This window comes from Drosophila bipectinata, chromosome 3R, assembly GCF_030179905.1.
Source record: "Drosophila bipectinata strain 14024-0381.07 chromosome 3R, DbipHiC1v2, whole genome shotgun sequence".
In the NCBI taxonomy this organism is placed as follows: Eukaryota; Metazoa; Arthropoda; class Insecta; order Diptera; family Drosophilidae; genus Drosophila; species Drosophila bipectinata.
The window spans coordinates 7,002,685-7,023,739 of NC_091739.1; the positions used below are offsets into that span (position 1 = coordinate 7,002,685).

The following is a 21,055-nucleotide window of genomic DNA, read 5'->3' on the forward strand; positions in this document are numbered from 1 at the left end:
AACCATCTTCGCTTCTGTTTACAATGAATTTCTGTACCCATAATTCCTAGGCCGACTCATTAGGCAGATTCATAAGCCCAAATTTGCATATTTTTAGCAGCCAAGCAAACAAACAAAAACACAAAAAACCGAAATGAATATGAAAACGAATCAAAACAAAGAAGGAAAGCAAAAAAACAATTAATTAGATGGATCCCCCCCGGTATTGTGGAATAAATTCAATTAGGTTTTGGCAAGCAAACGAAATAAATTTAAACCTGAGCGATATTTATTACGAGGAAAGATTGCCAAACAAATGCTGAAAATTTAAACTGAGTCATGGGAGCTCTGGCGGCATTTTGTCATCGTCCTGGCCTCCTGGTCTACCGTTAAGAGAGCTGCTAAATGCCAAACAAATTAAATTGTAATTAATCATTAGGTCGAACCCAAGCCCCCTGCCGCCACTCCCGAAGTACAGCCCAGTACAGCACGTGCTGAGCGACCTATGACAACGTTCCACGGCAGTAAAATGTCTGCCAATTAATTACAAAACGCATGAGAGGCCAGATAAGAGCGGCGGCCATTAAGGAAAGCGCCAGCGCGAGTGGAGACAAACAAAAACAGCTCACGGAACCAGTATTCGTGGCGTGGAGGGGATACATCAGCAATTAACACCGAGGATGTGCCTTCCCCATCTGCGTTGGTGTATGAATTAATTGATTTTTTTTTTGTGTCAGCCTCATGTTGTGTGCCGGTTAAAGTGTAAATGGTCTCACCAAACACAATCAAAATTAAATTATGTTTAAGCAGATTTTATGCTAATAAAGAAAAAACGACGAAGTTTGGGCAAAGTACAAATCTTCCCTTCCTGCCATTCGAATCCGAATTGATTTCTTCGTGTTTACCGTCGGCTTTGGGCTGTTGCCTGTTAATTGTCGTTGCTCGTTAGCCGCATCTGACCCAATTACCAAATACTGTATGTACTTTCTTTGGCTTTTTACAATTGGTGCCCTAATTGAATTGTTCGGAATTGTTTATTCGCTTCTTCCAAAAGCCTTTGGTGTCAGGAATTTTTTTTACTAATTGATATTAATTGGAAATGTGTGCGATATTCAGATGTGAAGCACTTGGATAATTGTCTTAGAAGCCATTACATGAAAGACATTTACATTAAAATAATTAATTATTTTTGATAGAATAATCTTTGACAGAATTATTCTTTGGCTTAAACTAAAGGCTTAAACAAATACTATTCAAATCGTTTAGTACTTAAGACTCCCTTTTAGTAGACAAGTCTATGGGTGACATTTAACGGTAATCGTAATGCGTCGACACCGAGGGTTCACTTTTTGCCCCACAAACTGCCCTCGAATTTCCCCAGCCAGCAACAAATTTTGGCGGAGGATGCCATCGGCATTTGAATCGAAGCGTGTGAGAATTGGGTGGCATTGTTCGTTTCTGGCGTAAGAAAAAAAGGGTAAGGTAGGAAGTGTTTTCGTGCGTTTGGTTACTTGTTGTACATTCCCAACACCATTATTTCTTTCATTTACTCAATTTTCGTGCTTTTCGTCCTTTATTGTTGTTTGCTCGAGTGCCGTTATCATTTGTCGGTTTATTTTGCGCCATATGTGGCCAGGACGGCTCCTCCTCCACCTCTCCTTACTCTCCAGTTTCCTTCCCGAAAAAAAGAGTGGGCGCAGTTTATGTGCTCTGCTCCACTGGGACCCCTCAAAGCAAGGTTCAACCCTCCTAACCTTACTCCATCTAAAAAAAGGTGGCTAACACCAGGAAAATCTACAGAGTTAAAAATAAGTTTAATATATATTTAAATTATCTTGAATAAATATTCTTAATATAATCTCTCTAATCTTTAGAAGAAACCCCATGAGCACTTTATTTTTGTTTATAAAATAATTCCTTCCACTTGTAAAATACTCTTCAATATTGGTTATTTTAATTATTTAAAACCTAAGATTGAAATTTAACCTTTTTAACGATTTTTAAATTAATTTATTTTCTGTATGTAAATTACTTTCTCACCTGGTAAGTGTTTTTACTGCGGATGAGCACTTACCAAAATAAGCAGTTTGCAAGAAACTCCTTTGTGAATTTACCTCTTGACCTTTTCAGGTGAGCTGTGTGCTCAAGCACACTGGCACGTGGCCAGCATATACTTTATAACTTATAACAAATGTTAATTTATTTTATTTTTATTTTTGCATTATACATTTATTTTCATAACGGCAAAATTTGAAGCTTAAATGAGAGATGCCAGACTGTCTCGATATAACTTCTAACCAGGGCTACAAATTTTTAGATCAGCTGATTTTTGTTTTGCTCGCTCTGCTTCTTCTGTTGTGGCTTTTATTTTCCCCCATGATTTTCACCTGTGCCGGCCTCGCGCAACGCACGTTTTCCCCATTTTCTCCGACATAAACAAAAAGCTATTTATAAATGGGAATCAGCAAATGAGAGGGCGATCTGAGTGCGGCGATCTAAGTAAAGTGCTTTGTTTTAATCGAACGCCACAAAAATTTCCTGTTTTCGAATGCGTGTGGATGTGAAAGGTGGCCAAAAGCAAGGCGGCGTCCAATTAGTTTAAGGAAGCTAGTGCAAGATTTATTGGGTAGTGATGAGCCAAGAATCCGAAAGGGGTCACTTTTCGTATGTAAACATTGGATACGATCTGCGGTATGTGATACATTGTTGTGCCAGGGTCAGGACCTTATAAAAATCATATATTTAAGTTGCTAATTTGTTGACAGTAAATAGGCATAATATAATTAATATTTATAGACTTTAATGAAACTATTAGGAACTGTTCATATACATTTCTGTATATAGTAGGTTTTAATCTTTAAGTTTATATCCTACTTAGAATAAGATAGTTCTGATTAAGCATTCATAACCTTTCTGAGGTCAAGAAATATTTTCTCTGTCTGCTAGACGAAAATATTATACCCTAATCAATCAAATATAAAAACTATATCACTATTAATAAACATTTCATTTTTTAAAGAAATGTATTTCATAAAACAATAGAAGATAGAAACAGAGGTTTGAGTGTCATATCCATATCCATATCATATCCTAAGTATAAGGACTTTTACCCCAGTAGTGACAAATTAATTAATGTGAACACTCTTCTAGATACTAACACAATTAATTTGCACAACAATGGACTGATGCGAACAGTTGTCGGCCGATGTCTGCCAAGAAAAAAAACAGGCAACAGCAACAGAAACCGCAGGTACAGCAACAATTACACGATCGGCAGCAGCAACAATTGCAAGTGCAACCGCAAAAAAAAAAAGAAACAACCATAGCAGCATGCCTCTGCGGCAGCCCGGCCATATCAACAAGATTTTTGGTAGAATTAAGCATTTTGCCAGAGCTGCAGCCGCCGTTGCGTATACGTAATATTAAAAATAGGCTAGCACCCAGGCGGCAGGATGAACAAGCGCAGCGTAATCATAGCGGGAATCGTGGCCAGCCTCCTGGGCTTGGTTTTGGGCGCCAACTTCTACTTCATGTACTACCTCAGCGCCGAGGAGGGGCATTTGGCCAGTGTACGGGCGCTGGAAAACAAGATCAGGCACAAGATGCGCCATCTGAAACCCGCCTACCTCAACCGGAATCCGCGCTTCTTTATGTTCCGGAATAAGCTCCTGAAAAACTATAAGGCGGCGCCATACGAGAATGCCAGCGTGCTCTGGGACATTGCCAATTGGGTGAGTCAACGGGGCTGGGGGGAGATGAAGAATATCTTATCACCAAGTAGCTATTTACATAATTTCTCAGTTGGGTCTGATTAGAATTTCAACCATAATACCAGTTTGGTTATAAAAATATGTAACCCTTTCAGTGGCCACACGAAAATGAAGTGTACCCGCTATACGATTCATCGATGGGCCAACTCCTAGAGACCCTGCGTCGTGAACCAATCACGAGGGTGAGCAACCTCGCACGCGGGACCCAATTGAAGCTACTGATGCGCCTGTCGCAGCAGCAGAAGGTGATCTTCAAGCCACAGTGGTATCCGAGAGACGAGGTAGTGGAGGGAACGGTGTACAGCGGGAAAGATCGACACACGGCGGAAGTATATGCCTTTTATTTGGGAGCCGTCCTAGACCTCCGATGGACGCCTATCGTGGTGGGCCGGGTGGTGAACTTGAAGAAGGAGATCTATGAAAACGGGGATCAGGAGTTGCAGAACACGATAAACATAGAGAAGGATGAGGATGGCAAGGAGACCTACTGCTTGTACGGAAAGTGCCACTACTGCAACGAGGAAGAAAGTGTTTGCGGAGATGAAAGGCATAACATCGAGGGCGTGCTCATCTACATTGTGCCGGGAACTCTGGCGAAGCGACGGTCCCCCTGGCAGCGCACCTACAAGGACGATAAGCGAGCTCCTTGGGAGGATGACATGAACTACTGCAAGTAAGTGGAAGCTCTTAGAGGTAGAAGTCCCTCTTCTAACCGATATTTCTTATTGAAGGTCTCTGAAGAATAAAATGGAAACTATTCGGTTGCTGGACCTTATCGATGTTGCCATCTTCGACTACCTGATTCAGAATGGAGATCGGCATCACTACGAAACAAGGGAGGAGCGCGTCGTTCTAATCGATAATGGAAAAGCCTTTGGAAATCCCAATAAGGACCACTTGGATATACTGGCTCCTCTGTATCAGTGTTGCCTGTAAGTAATACTGAGATCTTACCAGATAAACATAATATATGATCTAATATTTTAGCTTACGAAAGTCCACTTGGGATCGCCTGCAAGTGTTTTCCGGAGGTGTCCTAACCGAACTGGTGGACCGATTATCCAAGCAAGATATCCTTTACCCACTTATCACTGATAAACACAAAAAGGGCGTGGAAAGGAGGCTTTTGGTGGTTTATTCCGTGGTAGAGCACTGTATGGACCTCGAGGGAGAGAAAATGTTTAAAACTCTCTAGGCATCTGGAAGTCCAAGCCTTTGTTAAGCCCAGGCCTTTCTGCACTCACGTCCCACAAAACGAAATAATTGTAGATAGGAACGTATCCAATAATTATAGAGAAATTTTAAAATACATAATGTCGAAAACGTTGCGTTTTTGTCTTAAAAGACTAAAAAGTGACGAAAAATTAAGCAAAAAAACAAAAACTTTGCCATTTTCAAATTTTAAACTCGCATATCTTCGATATTTTCCAAAAGATTCTAATATATTATGTATTAGTTATTTACATATGTATGTTTAGATTACATTTTTGAACAGAGCTCGACACCATACCTTATGAAAATGTAAAGAGAACCTTAAAGAAAATATACAAAAGTTTAGTTTTAAGAATAGGTATCGTCGTTATTTAATAGGTACAATTTTAGAAAATTTTAAACTTCACAACTATATTTTTTCACTTATCTCACGAGAATATAAACAGTCAAAAATAAACTTTCTAATTTTGTATGATTGGTTTCGGGTTGGAATACACAATTCGATGTGTATTGGGGAGTAAGTGTGTGGTTATTTTTTGCCTTCTTTTTTCACATTGCTAAAAGTGAATAGCTTGTTGAACTGTTTGTTGTGGCGATTGTTGGGTCGGTTCTGGAAAAGACACAAGTTTTCACGTTAATATCAATGGAAACAGGTTTCGAATGCCTTAAACCAATAAAAGTAATATTATAATAGAGTCACTACTTTATCTTGCATGTTACTTGAATTATTCACTTTTAAAACTATTTATTCGATTGACTAGAATTTGTAGAGAATCTTTACAAGGTTTAAAAAAATTACAAAACAGTAATTCGATTACTTGAAAATACTGATTAGACGTAACCCCTTTTGGAGAAGTAGACGCACCTTGCCATGCATTTGCTGCTTGATTTCTGTGCCGCGTGCCCTCTGCGCTCCGCCCTTGAATTGCCGGAAGTCCACGTTCTTGTAGTCAAAGTTACCGGCTTGGACCGGCTTGGGCTGCGGAACTTGCAGATTGGAGCCCTGCGGGTGGTTGGCCCGATTCTTGGCCTTGAAACGCTGCTGGAACTGCTTACGCTTCTGTCGTTTTCCCTGGTTTTGTGGGGGTTGTGCTTGGTCGGCGGGTTGTCTTTCAATGGGCACTTCCATAACGGCGTCTTCGTCGCTTTCCTCGATTTGCTCAACTACCTCAATAGACTCGGTCTTTTCGGTAGCTTCTTTCTTGACTGTGGGTTGGGTGTTTTCATCCTTTTTCGCTTTCTTGCTTGTGCTGGGCTGTTCCCCGTCCACACTAGTTTGGTGCTTGCGCTTCAGTTGTTCTTTTAGTGGGAGAGAGTACAAATGAGCTTCTGGCTTTGTCGCCGGCGCCTGCAGTTTGATATTTTCCTCTGGAGCTGACGCAGTTGGGCACAAGCGTCGCTTCAGCTGTTCACTATGCTCCCGGGCTATTTGGTCTTGCTTCAACTGCTCCATTAGTGGAAGGATCGCCAAATAGCGCTTGTAAGGCATTCGCAGGGCCTGACTTTCTTTGCGGGTATGAGCCCATCGCAGCTCTTCCTCCTGGGTTGGAACATCAGACTTTTTGAACAATACCATTGAGGGAACAGCAATTAATTCATCCTGGCTTGGTGGCTGCGCCTCATTTGGAAGCTGAAGCCTTCCAGATGTATTTCGTTTTAGCAACGTGGGAAGGTCATCGCGAACTTCATCCTGATGCGAAAAGTCGTGCGGACAGTAGAGCTTGCTGCTGAAGTCCTTGGACGAGGGCGGCAGAGATGCTTGAGTGCTGCTGCGGGCTTCCAAAATGGGCTGAAATAGTAAGGAGAAAACAATTCGTTTATGAAAGAGTGTGCAAGCCCAGGTATGAAATAAATTAAACCATGCAATAAACTTGGAGGAGACCTCTTAATTTAAAATTAGTTACAATTAATTAATGAAAAAATATCTGAATAGCCAGCGACGGTGAACAAGTTGCAGGAACTGGGCGCCGTCGGTGGGAAACTCACTTTGACCAGCGGCTGATCGCGCGCCTTGAGGACGATTTGATGCAGCGTGTGGAGCTGTTGCCGCACCAGGGGTGGGATTGGGTTGCAACAGGCTAGGATTCCCTGCATCTCCCTTGGAAGACTCTCGGCGATCTGCAGCATCATGTGATTGGGCAGAACGTATCCGTAGCTTTCGTCCTCCAACCGAGCAGTGGCATCGCGCCACTCAAATATGCCCCTCAGGGCATGAAGCTGGCGATTGTCGAAATTTCTTTTGGTTTTTCGCACTAGATCCAAGTGGGATTCCGGTCCAACATGTGGCTTATTGTACCGCTTTTTGCACACCTCTGTACTCATAAGGTAGACGTTGTTCAGGAGCCCGGGCTCAGCCTGTTGCTCAAGCAGATCGTTGGTCATCCTTTCGTACACATATATTAAAAAGTGTGTATCCTGACGGGCATAGTCCACCAGTTGCTGTGGCAACGGTCTCATGCGCCAATCCGCCAGCTGCAGGCTCTTGTCCACGTCCAAGTCAAGGTAGTGCTTTAGCAGAAACGCCAGCGAGAGCCTGGCCAAGTTCAAGGCCTTGGCTGCGCGATGAGTATCGAACATATTCACTATATACAAAGATAAGTCGCGCTGCAGCCACTCAATATCCAAGTCAGCTCCGTGAAGAATCTTTAGCTTTTTGGGGTCTGTAAGTACAACATTCAATATATGCATGTCGTCTCGCAGGGTAAGGGTGTCAAAAATGTAGTCCTTCGAGCGCGTGGACATCTGCACAAGGCATGTAATTCCCATAAAGGTGCGATAAGAATGGTGTTCCACGTCAATGGCAATTTGAGGTGCTTGTTTCAGTTCTTCTAAAGCTTGTTTCAGCTTTTCAACAGTGTCTACTAGCATGAGTTCGGTATCAGACATCAGATTGGGCAGAATTGGCTTCTGTTTCTGGAGCTGCTGCACAGGAGGATCAAACTTCAGCAACTCATACTCGTATGGATGCAAATAGGCCTGGATATTGCCGGACTCGTCAAATTCTGGCAGCAGGAAAAATGGCTTTAGAGCGTTGGGCTTTTCTTTAAGTCTTGGGACAAATGGATTCAGGGCACTGTTGTCCACGGGTTCCTTGAATAGCATCTGTGGCCGCACTATGTTTTTGGCCGTAAACAAACGGGCGGAAACTACGTTTTTCTGTGGTGGGCCGGTGGTCCTATTCCAGCTGCCCGCCTTTGGGCTGTCTTGAACTACCGACGTGCTACTAGCTGCAGCACCAGATGGCGAGGAGCTGCTGCTCACAACATTCATCTGTACCTCCACCACTTGCTGGGGATTTCTGCGTAGACCGGCCTTTAGATCCAGGTTCGTTGTAACACGTTCAAACAGTATGTCATTGCACTCCTGCACCATTTCAAACTGCTCGTCCAGCTGCCGTCTGTGGAATAAGAAGAAAATTGTTTCAGCCGATTCCAAGAGTACTCGAGTGTTGATACCTACTTTTTAATGTCTCCCTTGACTCCTTCGGCTTGTAGCACGTTTCCAATTAAGCCCACAACCCGCTGGCTGAGGTCGTCCATAACACGTGCGTAGCCTGGATAGGTCATGTACAACGCACGAGCGGTGCCCTGTGGAAAGGCATTCACTGCTTTGGTGGCTCCCACCACATTCTTGAAAGCTTTCTAAAAACACAAGCAAAAGTTAACACCCAAAATACCAGAAAATCAACCCAACCACCCACAGTTGTAAATTCCCCAATGTCTCCGACTTCATTGGATGAAGATTCCTCCGGCGCCTGTGCATCTTTGGTCTGGTTGTTGTCCTCCTTGCCATGCTTTTTATGCTCCTCTTGATCGTGCATTCTTTTGTTAGGATGCGGCATGTCTGTAAAATATTTGTTTGATGTGTGTTTTTTTCCGTAAATATTTTTTTTCGATGAACTGATTGTAGAAAATGTGCGTGTTTTTCTTCTTCTTTTTGAGAATGGAATAACAACTACAAAATTTTGAGTTTGTCAACACTGTCGGCGGCAAAATGTTTTTCTACTTTCCAACACGACCTGTCGTGGAGCGCGCCAAGTACAAATACAAATTTCAATGATATTTATCAAATCTATATTTAAATTTCGGACAGGATTCTTGTTTGAGGACAGAGACCTATTGGTTTTGTAAAGAAAAATAGAGGATGTGGGGTCCATTCCCATAGATTCTTAATTTTTTTACGGAAGCCACTAGCACAGAGTAGTTGGGCTCGGTTTCGAGCAATGCCTTTCGGCTCTCATGTGTTCCAACCTATGGCCCGAAGTTCGAAAAGTCTGCTGACAAATCTCGCAGATAAAGGGACGTTCGCCAGTGTGGATACGCAGATGTAGCCGTAGAGCTGTGTTGGAGCCGTAAGATTTTCCACAAACTTGGCAGTTTATTACAAGTCTATGCATTTTGTGGACCAGCATGTGTCTCGAAAGAGTAGTTTTGAGGCTGAAGGATTTCTGGCTCACATTGCAGGTGTGTGACCTAATCCTGCTGTGAGTTAACATATGTCTTTTAAGATCATTCGCCTTTTTAAAAGATTTTCCGCAACTTTTACAGTTTTTATCTTTAATTTCGATTGTTTTGCTTTCATTTTTAGACCACCTCTGCGAAAAATGTACTAGCATATGTCGACGACAGTTAAATTTGTTCATATAAATGTTCCCACAATATATGCATTTATATAACCTATTCAAAACAATCTTATGGAAGCTCAAGTTTCTTAGCTTCTTATGTTTTTTGACTTTTCCGTGCATTCTCTTTTTGTGCTCGTTTAAATTGGATTTTTCGGAAAATAATTTAAGACATTCAAGGCACGGATATTGTTTTTCCTTAGTATGTGAACGTCTGTGTCTTAGTACATCATAGACTTTGCAGAACTCCTTTCCGCATAATTCACAGACATAAAGGTTTTTGACAGGACGCTGGAGTGGTTGGTTCATCAAGGATGCCTCAAGCATAGGAGGAAATATTTCACGAAGCTCTGCAGACAGGCTACTACTTGGTGCCTCCATTCCGCTTTGCAGGCTTCGCAGTGCAGTAAGGGCTTGATGGGCCACTTGGTCAGCATCCTCAAGCACTGAAGAGGATTTGAGGATCTCATTTTGAGAATGGTTTGAGCGTTTGTGTCGTTGTAGAGAACTTAGCTGAGAAAAGGAACGAAGACAATAGTCACAAGGAAACTGCTTTTCCTTGGTGTGGACCACCTGGTGACGTCTCAAAAAAGTGGGCTTGGAAAACTGTTTTCCACAGGTATCACAGGTGTTGGAGCTCATATCCTAGTTATCTGGCCCTTACTCTGGAGTTTTTTGTTTCATATTTTGTGATTTCAAAATTGGTTATTGTTTACCCCAGAGACGTCTACAAATATAAAGGGTTAGTTCTAAATCTTTTACGTTAAACTAAAAACTACCTTTTGGTTGGAATTTAAGTTATTTTTGCGAACCAAATAAAAACATCAGGAAAAGTAGTGCACGTTTACGAACACTAGTAATCAGCTGATCCTCAGTGTGTCCACACCTTTCCTGCACCGGCTGTTAACGAAAAACAAGAAGAAGATTCCTGCTTGAAGAAACAGATTCCAGCTTAAAAAGTAATTATTGAATATAAACAAACTTGTATTTAGAACAATATCCTTTGAAAAGATGCTGGACGTGTACAGGCGAGCGGTAAAACGGTTTCCGTTGGGCAGCGTCAGTCATATGTTTGCCTACGGCTCCGGTGTAAAACAACAGGAGGGTTACCAAAAGGTTGGAACTCCCTCATCCGGGAGCGTTATAGATCTCGTCTTTTGCGTTCGCGATGCTCTGGGATTTCATGCGGAGAATCTTCACCGGCATCCAGGACATTATTCGGCCCTGAAACACCTGGGCCCGAAGTTCATCGCCCAATACCAGGAGCGTTTAGGAGCTGGCGTCTATTGCAACACTTTGGTTCCATTGCCGGATGTAGGAGTTACTATTAAATACGGCGTAGTCTCGCAAGAGCAGCTTATCGAAGATCTAACGGACTGGAGGCACCTATACTTGGCGGGAAGGCTGCACAAGCCTGTCACGGACCTGGTGAACCCATCAGATAATCCTCCTCTGAAAGCTGCTCTTGACAGGAATCTTGTTTCTGCGCTGGAAGTGTCGTTACTGTTATTGCCAGAGAAATTTACCGGCTACGAGCTCTTCCACACCATCGCAGCGTTGAGTTACAAGGGAGACTTTCGAATGATATTTGGGGAAAACAAACAAAAAGTGCACAACATTGTAAGTCCCCAAATCAACGACTTCTTCGCCCTGTACCAGCCAGCTTTGGGGGAGCTTTCCCAATTCGTTGCTGTTAATATGAAGGGCCAGGAGCCGGGCAGCAGAAAACCAGCCATTCTATTCGAGCAAGACAAGTCCCAAACGGCAACGGCCTATCACTTGAGGAAAATTCCTGGACAGCTAAAGTCCCGTCTTCAAAAGAACGCAGCGTGCCGGGGCGACTACCCTGCTGTGGTGGATCACTTATCCGTGGCCCCACAACTACCAAAGGTTCTTCAGGCTTCTGTCAACGACATCGTTTGGCGTAGCAGCGTAACACAATCCATTAAAAACATTGCCAGTGCCGGAGTAATTAAGTCGCTCGTATACAGTTACCGTAAAGCTCAGAAGACTTTCGCCGTTTAAGGTCCTCCGTTTTAAGCAAATTAATTAAACCTGCCAATTATTGACTAAGTTGCCCTGTAGCTGTATTTTGTTATTTATTTGTAAGCTCTAAAGTTATTAGCTGCAATATATGAACGCATGCCCAAGGCGAAAACCGAGTTTTTCTAGGGGGAGACCTTTCTGGGAATGCTGCTTTGGATTAGAAAGGCGTAAGTGTTCCATCGACTTGGGCTTAGTTCAGAAATTAGTGTCTAATTAATTTACTTTTTTAATTAATTTAAAATTTCCATTTACAGATCATGTCGAGCGATGACAGTGACAGTGACAGCAGCTCCTCCAGTAATGAAAGACATCGAAAAAGGAAACACAAGAAACACAGCAAGGACGTGGACAAATCCAAGAAAAAGAAGTCCAAGAAACACAGGAAGGAGAAGCGACGCCACAAGGAGAAAAAACGCAGCAGACGCGAAGAAGAGCCACCAGTTATTCAACCATCTATTAATTTTCCTCAACCAGAGCCCTCGGAAAGCACTGAAGATACCTTTGGTCCTGCACTTCCACCACATCTGCAAAAACAAGCTCAACCTGAGCCCAAACCTGAAGTGGCACCCAAGGCCATGATAGGACCCATCCTTCCCAGCCAATTCCTGCAGGCCGAGCAACCCTCAGAGCAGGAGGAAAAAAACAGTAATAGCGATGAGAATGAGGATGATGATGATGATCTGGCTGGCACCTTCGGACCCCTGCCCAACGCCAGCCAAGTAGAGCTGGAGGAGCGAGCATTAGCTCTGAAATTAGCTGCTCTGGAGGGAGGAGGTCTTGGAGGCACAAAAGACCAAGACGTTCGGGAGGAGTGGATGCTGGAGCTCCCAGATGTCGGGTTGAAAGGTGGTCTGGCAGCTCTCAGCAACATGAAGCGCACCTTCTACCAAGGAAAGGAACGTCCAGACTTCAGTGACCGCTCATCCTGGACCAAGACTCCCCAAAGCGAAGCCGCAGCCGCTGCGGCCGGACCCAAAGCGTGCAGTTCAAAGGACTTGGAGCAAATGGCCCAAGCCAAGTACGAACAGATGAGGGACGAAGAGCAGGAGAGTATGGCCAAAAAACATAAGAAGAAACACAAACGAGAGGAGTCTCTGGTGGAACTGCATCAGAAAAAACTGAGGAAGGAACAAAAAGAAAGGGTAAAAATATCTTTAAATGAATTATGGTCAGTAATAAAAAAAAATCTCATTAAATTTAATTATTTTCTCGAAAAGGAAAAGGAGCTTGCTGCATCCGGATCGAAACCTGAACGAAGACCATTCAGCAGAGATGTGGACTTGAAGCTCAACAAAATCGACAAGAATCAAACAAAGCAGATCGTGGACAAGGCCAAAATTCTCAATACAAAATTTTCAAGAGGACAGGCCAAGTATTTGTAAGGAATGTTTGTATCATAAACTACTAATGCATGTTGACTAGCCCAATAACATATAAGGTTGCAAGATTTTAAATAAGTATAAGATCAAAAAAGTATAATTCTTTTCATTAATTCCAATTTTTTAATAAAATATCAACAATGAGAACAATGATGTTCTTCAAATTGATGAATCTTGAATTTACAATCGACATAAATAGGACATGGACACAAACTAAATAGGACAATACAAACTATGAGTATAAACGAATATAAGATTAGCGCTGCGGCGGTGGTTTAGGTTTGGGTATTTTGGCCAACAACATTTGTATCTCATCCTTCTCCTTCCAGTCCTTCCATAGCTCGTATAGGTTCACAATTGCCCTCACAATCTCCTGTACTTTATCCAGGTCGACGTTGAGCTCGGCAAACCATTGTTTGGTGGCGTCCTTCTGTAGGATAACGCAAGCTATCTGTAGGCAGGCAATGGCGATCTGATATGGAGGATACAGAAGACAGACATCGGTGCGAAGAGAGTCGTTGACGATGCGCCAGCTTAGGGTGAGCAGTTGGTCCTCCTGGCCCATGTCCTGCACCAGCTGCAGTAACGGCCGATATGGCTGGTAGACAATCAAACAGCAGTCCAGGTTTTCCAGCAGGTAGAACTCGCACTCGAGAATGTGGTTCGTGCGGTAGGGAAACTCCTGAGCGTAGGCATAGCTAAATTTAGTCTTTATTGCGGACTGGCAGATGGAAATCAGCCTAGAATTGGAGATGACACCAAACTCCTCCACCTTCGAGGCCAGCAGAATGCAAGTCGGCGCCAGGAGCAGGGGGTCGATATTTTTCAGGGAGTTCCTCGCGTAGAACCTTTTAAAGTACACGGTGGCCGTGGCTATGACCTGTTGCCTCAGCTTCAACTGCTCTCCCAGCACCTGAATCACATTCGCAAAGAATATAAAGACCTTTTGGTACTCATCTTCGTTCAACGCCAACAAATCGTGTTGGCGCTCTCGCAGCAAATCCTGTTTGTCCAAAATCCACTGTTGCGAGTGCGAACTCTGCCAAAAATTTCCCGCCATTGTTTACGCAGTAGGCCGGGCAACAAGCTCCACCTTTTAATTTATCTTTGGCTATCTAAATTTTATGTTTATTTCGAAAAAAAAGTCGGACAGAAGCCAGATTTTTGTTGCTTTGGAAAACAGTGTGTACACACTATACTTTTCCTGCGTCCAGAACACAGCTGTTTAGCAGCGCCCAACTTAACGTCGCGGTCATCTGTATTCGTTCGTGTGTGTGTGAATTTTTCATCAGCGCCGCGGGCCACAGACGAAAAGTCATAATAATTTTTTAGTTAATAAGCTATTGAACGATTTAACTAAACGATGGCGTTGCGTGTTCTTGGTGTGACGCAGAATATGCGCACCTTCATGCGGGGCGTGGAAATGATCAAGGTGAGTTTAATCGCAAGAAGTGATTACGCTCAACAGGATTTAAATTACGTAATTGTAATTCGGATATAAACCTTGTGTCTGCGGTTAGCATATGATTTAAAACACCATTTAAAAACACTTCCTGCGGTTCTGTGGTCAAATGGTTACTAAATTGAATAAAATGCAATCCGAATCGATCTGCAAAACCATCTACATGAACTTTGAGGTTATGTTGGTGCTTTACTTAACTACATTTTATTTTTATTTACCCTTAGCGCCACAAGTCGGCGGTCAGCTTGCAGAAGACCCTGCTCAACATACCCGCCACCCAGGTGACCAAGCTGGACAACGGACTTCGCGTGGCCAGCGAGGACTCTGGTGCCTCCACCGCTACCGTAGGTCTCTGGATCGATGCTGGCTCCCGTTCCGAAAACGAGAAGAACAACGGAGTGGCCCACTTCCTGGAGCACATGGCCTTCAAGGTATGAGAATAGTTCAAAAAAACTTAAAAGGATGTAAGTTAATTGGCCATTCTATTCCAGGGCACTGCTAAGCGCTCCCAGACCGATTTGGAGCTGGAGGTTGAGAACCTGGGTGCTCACCTGAACGCCTACACCTCCCGGGAGCAGACTGTCTTCTACGCCAAGTGTCTGTCTAAGGATGTGCCCAAGGCTGTGGAGATTTTGGCCGATATCATCCAGAACTCGAAGTTGGGTGAGGCCGAGATCGCCCGCGAGCGCTCAGTGATCCTGCGGGAGATGCAGGAAGTTGAGAGCAACTTGCAGGAGGTGGTCTTCGATCACCTGCACGCCACTGCCTACCAGGGCACTCCCCTCGGCCAAACCATCCTTGGCCCCACCAAGAACATTCAGTACGTACCGGGGATTATCTAATCTTTTTCTTTCTTGTACTAAAACTTATGCTATTTTTCAGGTCCATTGGAAAATCCGATTTGACCGACTACATCCAGACCCACTACAAGGCTTCGCGCATCGTCTTGGCTGCCGCCGGCGGCGTTAAGCACGACGACCTGGTGAAGCTCGCCTGCTCGAGCTTGGGTGGCTTGGAGGCCAGTGTGCTGCCTCCAGAGGTCACTCCCTGCCGCTTCACCGGCTCTGAGGTTCGCGTTCGTGATGATTCCCTGCCCCTTGCTCACGTAGCTGTGGCCGTCGAAGGATGCGGCTGGACCGACCAGGACAACATCCCCCTGATGGTGGCCAACACTCTTGTTGGTGCTTGGGATCGCTCCCAGGGCGGTGGCGCTAACAACGCCTCCAACCTGGCTCGTGCCAGCGCTGAGGACAGTGAGTTACTCTCTTAAATCAGCATTTATTGGCTTTATTCTATTTGCATATTTTTTTAGATCTTTGCCACAGTTTCCAGTCGTTCAACACCTGCTACAAAGACACCGGTCTCTGGGGCATTTACTTCGTGTGCGACCCTCTGCAGTGCGAGGTTGGTACTTAAAGGAATGGAAAGACTTTGTGTTATGTAATCCATACACTAAGAAGTTATCTTTTGTGAATATTTGAATCGTTTCTTAACTCAACGATTATTTTTTAGGACATGATCTTCAACATCCAGACCGAATGGATGCGCCTGTGCACCATGGTCACTGAGGCTGAGGTCGAGCGTGCAAAGAACCTGCTGAAGACTAACATGTTGCTGCAGTTGGATGGAACCACACCCATCTGTGAGGACATTGGTCGTCAAATTCTGTGCTACAACCGCCGTATCCCTCTGCACGAGCTGGAGCAGCGCATCGATGCTGTGAACGTTGGAAACGTTCGCGATGTGGCCATGAAGTACATCTACGATCGGTGCCCTGCTGTTGCCGCTGTGGGCCCCGTTGAGAACCTGCCCGACTACAACAGAATCCGTTCCTCCATGTACTGGTTGAGGGTTTAAATGAAGGGTTCCATCTTCCCTGTTGTTTGACATGTAGCTTAATTGAAGAGAAAATTTTGCCCCCTGAGGATCAGTAAATCGATAATACCAAAAGTTATAAAAATGTGCCCGTTTATTGGTGTGTGTACTTAATGGGAATGCCGCTGAGGCCCTGCTGTAGCTGGGCAGGCTCGGTTTGGCCGAGAGCCGGGTCTAAGCCCTGCCAGGTGCGGTCTTCGAAGGTCAGCCCCGTGTCCGTAGTCATCAACGACATTTTGGCTTGGGTGGCCAACGCCAAGGATGCTGGGTCTCCTGCCGTTTCAAGGGATTCGTTCACCGCTCCTCGAACCTTGCCACTTACCAAGCTAACATCTTGCTCGGGGATAGCTTCCTTGTCAAAGGCCAGGAAACTGCGACCTTCTGGCAAAAGCTGCTTGAAATCCGTGACATAAGCTTCCGGATACTTCATATGCCAAGCTGGATTCAATGCCATCTCGGCTTCAAAAACGGATACGATAGGTTTATAGTACTCCTTCGAATCATACATGTTGTTAAAGGGGCAACCTATCAGAACGAAGCAATCAATTTCGAGAAAGTTGGCCAGCTTTGCCGGATTGATTCTTCCCACCGAGATGAGTTGTGTTTTTATGCCTCTACTCTTAGCCATGGTTTGCAGACGGGCTACCACATCAAGGTAGCCTTCGGATGTAAGAGTGGCCACAATCAAGCCCAAAGTCTGTGCATCCTTGCACTTCTCGATGTAAAAATATCGCCGGCGAATATATTGGGCCGTGAGAGGATTTTTGGTGCTGAGAGAACCAGTCGAACCTTCGAAAATGTACCACTGTTGTGGAGCTGTAGATGTCAGCGAGAGATTGGCAAAGCGCTGATTATCGGCTCCGACAAAAATGCTAATAGTCTCGAACTCAGAGGAAGTGTCTATAGACGTGGTTGAAGATTCTTCCGTTGCAGGAAAAACGTTCAACAATAGCTCTTTGGGTTGAAGAGCTTCCTTTAGTTTAATGTAGAGATCGTCGCTCTTTATGTAATGGTATCCAATGTCCAGATAGAGGCACACCTTCTTCTCTCCACACGCAGGACGTAAAGTTTGTAATTGTTCAAGAAGATTAGCGACGTTTAAGGGCAGCTCCGGATAAAGATAAAGAACCGGTAAACGGAAAACTCGGCTGCGGCAGGCATTGCCAAAGTGAATCACACTGTCGGCTTCCACATGGGCAGCTGCAATCTCGTCCACACAGCAGCTGCCGTATGTGGTATCTGCTAGGATGAAGACCTTTACGTCCTCTGGAGCCAGTAGCTGCTTCAGATCCACACTGATTCCATTACTGTGTGGCAGATAGTCATCCGGGAATTGCAGGCACACCTGGAGATTATATCTTAAGTCAAGCCCAAAGAAGGACAAATATACCCACTCGTTTATAACCATTCTGACGGATCCAATCGCTGCTCACTTTCCGGTGATTTTCGTTCCAGATTTGTTCATAGTTGACCACTTGATTTTCCGTCTCCGTTTCTCGTTCCAACGCGGCAGTGTCGGAACTGGAGAATGCAGAAGCTGTTCCTGTTGCGGATGAGCTCATTTCCAGGTAAAATTTGTTCTTCGGCTCATAAAATAAACAAAAATTTCCTTTCCTTTTTTCCCTGGTTATCGGGATAATTCGATATTGCAGTGCGATCGATAGTTGGCTAGTTACCTACACTGTTCGTTTCAAAAATTAATATTTTGAACTTTAACAACTAAATAAATTATTTATAGTTGAATTAAAAGTGAAAACATTCCATAGGAACAATCATGTTTAATCCTTTTGATTTTTCTAAAAGGACTTTAACGTATTAAGAAAATACACAATTGATACAATTTATTTATCCGCAAAATAAATTGTAAAATCGGACTCTGATTTAGGTAATTAAGAGAGTTTTAAATTTCATACACGTTCAATTTGAATAGGTCTATCATCCAACACTGCCGCGCGAAATAATCCCAACCATCGATAGCTCACGCTTTAAAAATATCGAGTGTATCCAAATCGAGGTTCTTTGCTTTTTACTTCCATCATATTAGACCTTTAAAACTTCAGTTATATCAGTTCAACAAGCGTTGGAACACACCAACGACAGTAAAACGCGCGCATTTCAAGAAGGGTAGTAAACTGAAAAAACCAAGGAACGCCAACCGAAGCTATACATTTTGACCAGCTGCCCATAGACGCCGACAAGAAAATTGCAAAATGGATGACTCACGCGAAGAAAGCCAGTTTATTGTCGACGATGTCAGCAAGACGATTAAGGAGGCCATCGAAACCACCATTGGGGGAAATGCCTACCAGCACGACAAGGTAAACAACTGGACCGGCCAGGTGGTGGAGAACTGTCTCACCGTGCTAACCAAGGAGCAGAAGCCATACAAGTACATCGTTACCGCCATGATCATGCAAAAGAACGGTGCCGGCCTACACACCGCCAGCTCCTGCTACTGGAACAATGACACCGATGGATCCTGCACGGTGCGCTGGGAAAACAAGACCATGTACTGCATTGTCTCGGTATTCGGACTGGCTGTTTAGAAGGAAACTTGTCTGCATCAATACTAACTATAAGGGGGAGGGATTAACAAGATTGGAGCGTCTGACATGGAGACACCAGAACTTTCGTGTATAAGTAAACCTGAAACACCATCTGAACAAGGACGAAATTAATGATAAACAAAAAAAGTTACACCCACAAGTCGTTGGTTGTGTGAGAAATTAATGTTACTTCTTTATTTCAAATTTAAATCTAATAAAAATAATATAAAAACTTAAACGAAGACTATTTAAGGGAGTCCCAATGTTTTTAAAAAAAGCATAATTGTTTTCAAATATTGTTACAACGAATTATCGTAAGTCCTGCTTAACACTTTTAATTAGAAATCTTGTTTTGTTTTTGTAAATTTAGTTTTATTAGAAAGTAGCTTTAGCCATAGAGCTAAAAAAAACATTATTGACTCGCCTTCGAGTTTGTTTAATCGATGGCGGGCGCGGTGTCCTTGGCGCTTAGGTGGTTTTACTTCTTTCGTTGAAAGCGTCGTGCTGTTTTCAGTGTTGGTACTTTGCTAGGCAGGCGCAAGGCCAGGATGTCTGAGCGGGACTTTGGCAGGGCGTTTGCGATGTGCGCGTACTGCTTGATTCGCTCCTTGCTAGTGGCTAAAGCACGAGACAGCACATTGAGGTCCACCTCGTGCTTTTCGCTGATTAGCAATGCCATAACAATAAAGTGTGTAAGTGCTTTCTCAGTACTAAAGTTTGTCCGAGTGCCTCGTTTGGCAACGTTTGGATCCGCAAACCGTTGCCGGATATCGTTCTCAATCTTTTCTGTGATCTTCGAAAGTTCCACCTTCTGCATTTGCCGGGAACGGAGCGAAATCAATGTCTGCAAAGCATCCATATAAATGATAAGCTTAATATGCAGAAAATCTTCCTTAGAGGTGACCGACTTATTCTGGATGCGACCTAAGCACTCCTTGAGGTATTCCGATTTAATTCTGTAAATAATGGTAATATTATAATAGGATCACATTACATATTCTTAAACTAAAACCATGAATGTTTTTTCAACTGTTCAAACCGATTGTACCAAGAATTTTTAGAATGAACAACTGCAAAATAAATAGAAATTGATATTCATATGTACTTACGGTACGGTTTGAAGTGGTGTGGAAAACACCACCTTGGCCTCCTCATCCAGTCTTTCGAGTAGTGAACTTGGGACTACATCCTCAACGTCATATACGTGATCCAGATTCGTGGCTTCTTTATCAAACTTAGGCACAATCTTCGCGAGGTATTCCTCATTGCTGGTGCTCAAATCTGTCATTGTCTCATCGGCATCTTCGTTTTCGTTATGAGTGGATGACTTTACAGTTTCATCCAAATCCTGGCGCACTACCTCGACGTTGACCAGCATCTTTTCGTGATTATCGACATAGCGTGAAGCTTTGCGTCCTCCAAATTCCTTCAGTAGCTTCTTGTTAGCATGTTCCCTGCTGAGCATTGGAGTCTTCCGCTTCTGCCGATCCAGCTCCTGGTAAATGTGATTGGAGAGCAGTGCCTGTTGTACGGGAACGATTTGCACCTTGTTGGTCGATTTGTTCCTAACACATATGTAAGTGTCATACTCCTGGCTGTCCTTTAAGTCGCCCGTGTAAATCTGGTCCCCTGCCACCACCATGGCCTGGTGTTTCTTCTCATTTTGGTTTTCAATAACACAAAAATCTCCAGTGCTCCCGAGCGAACCATTCTGGAATTTTACTGAGAATATTCAAAAGGTTACTTAAGTGAAAATCGTAAGTATTTAATTGCTTACCGAGAGTAGGCAGATGCTCATCTCTTTTGTGATTGCACACGGTCTGAATTTGGGTTTTATCCTCCATTTCTTGGCATTTAATAAATGCACGAGCTGCACGTGTAGAAAACACAGACAATCAGCTGTTCGCTGCTGGACACCTTTTACCAACAGCGTTGCCACACTTTTAATGACCGTTAATTTTTAAAGTTCAAATAATATTATGTTTATGTTGGTATTTTGTGTTTTTTTTTTTTTAGAATCTTATTGTATTATTTTTATTTAAATACTATGAATTATTTATGATTCGATTAAATTAAAAAATAAACTATTTGTAAATAATTATTTTGAGTTTTGGATATACATTTTTTTATTGAATGTAATTAATACTGAATTATTTAATCAAAGT

General features: G+C 43.4%; 9 protein-coding genes across 10 annotated transcripts; 5 read left to right on the forward strand and 4 right to left on the reverse strand.

Annotated features, from left to right (window-relative positions):
- Positions 1–2,348: 2,348 nt before the first annotated feature.
- LOC108128725 (glycosaminoglycan xylosylkinase homolog) lies at positions 2,349–5,418 on the forward strand. The gene is made up of 5 exons (XM_017246478.3): positions 2,349–2,670; positions 3,130–3,710; positions 3,845–4,422; positions 4,481–4,681; positions 4,737–5,418. The coding sequence occupies exons 2-5, from the start codon at positions 3,432–3,434 to the stop codon at positions 4,942–4,944; spliced, it is 1,266 nt and encodes a 421-aa protein (XP_017101967.2). The 5' UTR covers positions 2,349–2,670; positions 3,130–3,431; the 3' UTR covers positions 4,945–5,418.
- Rrp6 (exosome component Rrp6) lies at positions 5,399–8,878 on the reverse strand. The gene is made up of 5 exons (XM_017246477.3): positions 8,662–8,878; positions 8,421–8,602; positions 6,948–8,358; positions 5,827–6,750; positions 5,399–5,571 (listed from the first exon to the last, which is right to left on the reverse strand). The coding sequence occupies exons 1-5, from the start codon at positions 8,800–8,802 to the stop codon at positions 5,491–5,493; spliced, it is 2,739 nt and encodes a 912-aa protein (XP_017101966.2). The 5' UTR covers positions 8,803–8,878; the 3' UTR covers positions 5,399–5,490.
- A 1,521-nt stretch (positions 8,879–10,399) lies between these two features.
- On the forward strand, positions 10,400–11,612 carry LOC108128722 (phosphatidate cytidylyltransferase, mitochondrial). The gene is made up of 2 exons (XM_070281384.1): positions 10,400–10,541; positions 10,594–11,612. The coding sequence occupies exon 2, from the start codon at positions 10,594–10,596 to the stop codon at positions 11,605–11,607; it is 1,014 nt and encodes a 337-aa protein (XP_070137485.1). The 5' UTR covers positions 10,400–10,541; the 3' UTR covers positions 11,608–11,612.
- Positions 10,434–13,142, forward strand: LOC108128721 (GPALPP motifs-containing protein 1). 2 transcript variants are annotated; one of them, XM_017246473.3, is made up of 3 exons: positions 10,434–10,541; positions 11,883–12,770; positions 12,846–13,140. In XM_017246473.3, the coding sequence occupies exons 2-3, from the start codon at positions 11,886–11,888 to the stop codon at positions 13,008–13,010; spliced, it is 1,050 nt and encodes a 349-aa protein (XP_017101962.2). In that variant the 5' UTR covers positions 10,434–10,541; positions 11,883–11,885; the 3' UTR covers positions 13,011–13,140. The 2 variants fall into 2 exon arrangements, with proteins under 2 accessions (XP_017101962.2, XP_070137484.1); XM_070281383.1 differs by lacking the exon at positions 10,434–10,541 and adding an exon at positions 11,671–11,795 and having other exon boundaries at positions 12,846–13,142.
- Positions 13,108–14,067, reverse strand: CycC (cyclin C). Its single transcript, XM_017246476.3, has one exon. It carries the CDS (start codon positions 14,065–14,067, stop codon positions 13,264–13,266), a length of 804 nt encoding a protein of 267 aa, XP_017101965.1. The 3' UTR covers positions 13,108–13,263.
- A 79-nt stretch (positions 14,068–14,146) lies between these two features.
- Positions 14,147–16,429, forward strand: UQCR-C1 (Ubiquinol-cytochrome c reductase core protein 1). The gene is made up of 6 exons (XM_017246471.3): positions 14,147–14,439; positions 14,694–14,900; positions 14,961–15,289; positions 15,352–15,722; positions 15,782–15,873; positions 15,982–16,429. Exons 1-6 carry the CDS (start codon positions 14,371–14,373, stop codon positions 16,324–16,326), a joined length of 1,413 nt encoding a protein of 470 aa, XP_017101960.1. The 5' UTR covers positions 14,147–14,370; the 3' UTR covers positions 16,327–16,429.
- On the reverse strand, positions 16,421–17,987 carry Dph2 (Diphthamide biosynthesis 2). The gene is made up of 2 exons (XM_017246470.3): positions 17,739–17,987; positions 16,421–17,689 (listed from the first exon to the last, which is right to left on the reverse strand). The coding sequence occupies exons 1-2, from the start codon at positions 17,904–17,906 to the stop codon at positions 16,439–16,441; spliced, it is 1,419 nt and encodes a 472-aa protein (XP_017101959.2). The 5' UTR covers positions 17,907–17,987; the 3' UTR covers positions 16,421–16,438.
- A 344-nt stretch (positions 17,988–18,331) lies between these two features.
- On the forward strand, positions 18,332–19,128 carry Dlc90F (dynein light chain 90F). The gene has a single exon (XM_017246840.3). The coding sequence runs from the start codon at positions 18,555–18,557 to the stop codon at positions 18,888–18,890; it is 336 nt and encodes a 111-aa protein (XP_017102329.1). The 5' UTR covers positions 18,332–18,554; the 3' UTR covers positions 18,891–19,128.
- Positions 19,129–19,208: 80 nt separating this feature from the next.
- On the reverse strand, positions 19,209–20,820 carry Polr1E (RNA polymerase I subunit E). The gene is made up of 3 exons (XM_017246839.3): positions 20,668–20,820; positions 20,000–20,612; positions 19,209–19,846 (listed from the first exon to the last, which is right to left on the reverse strand). The coding sequence occupies exons 1-3, from the start codon at positions 20,732–20,734 to the stop codon at positions 19,369–19,371; spliced, it is 1,158 nt and encodes a 385-aa protein (XP_017102328.2). The 5' UTR covers positions 20,735–20,820; the 3' UTR covers positions 19,209–19,368.
- Between the last annotated feature and the right edge of the window lie 235 nt (positions 20,821–21,055).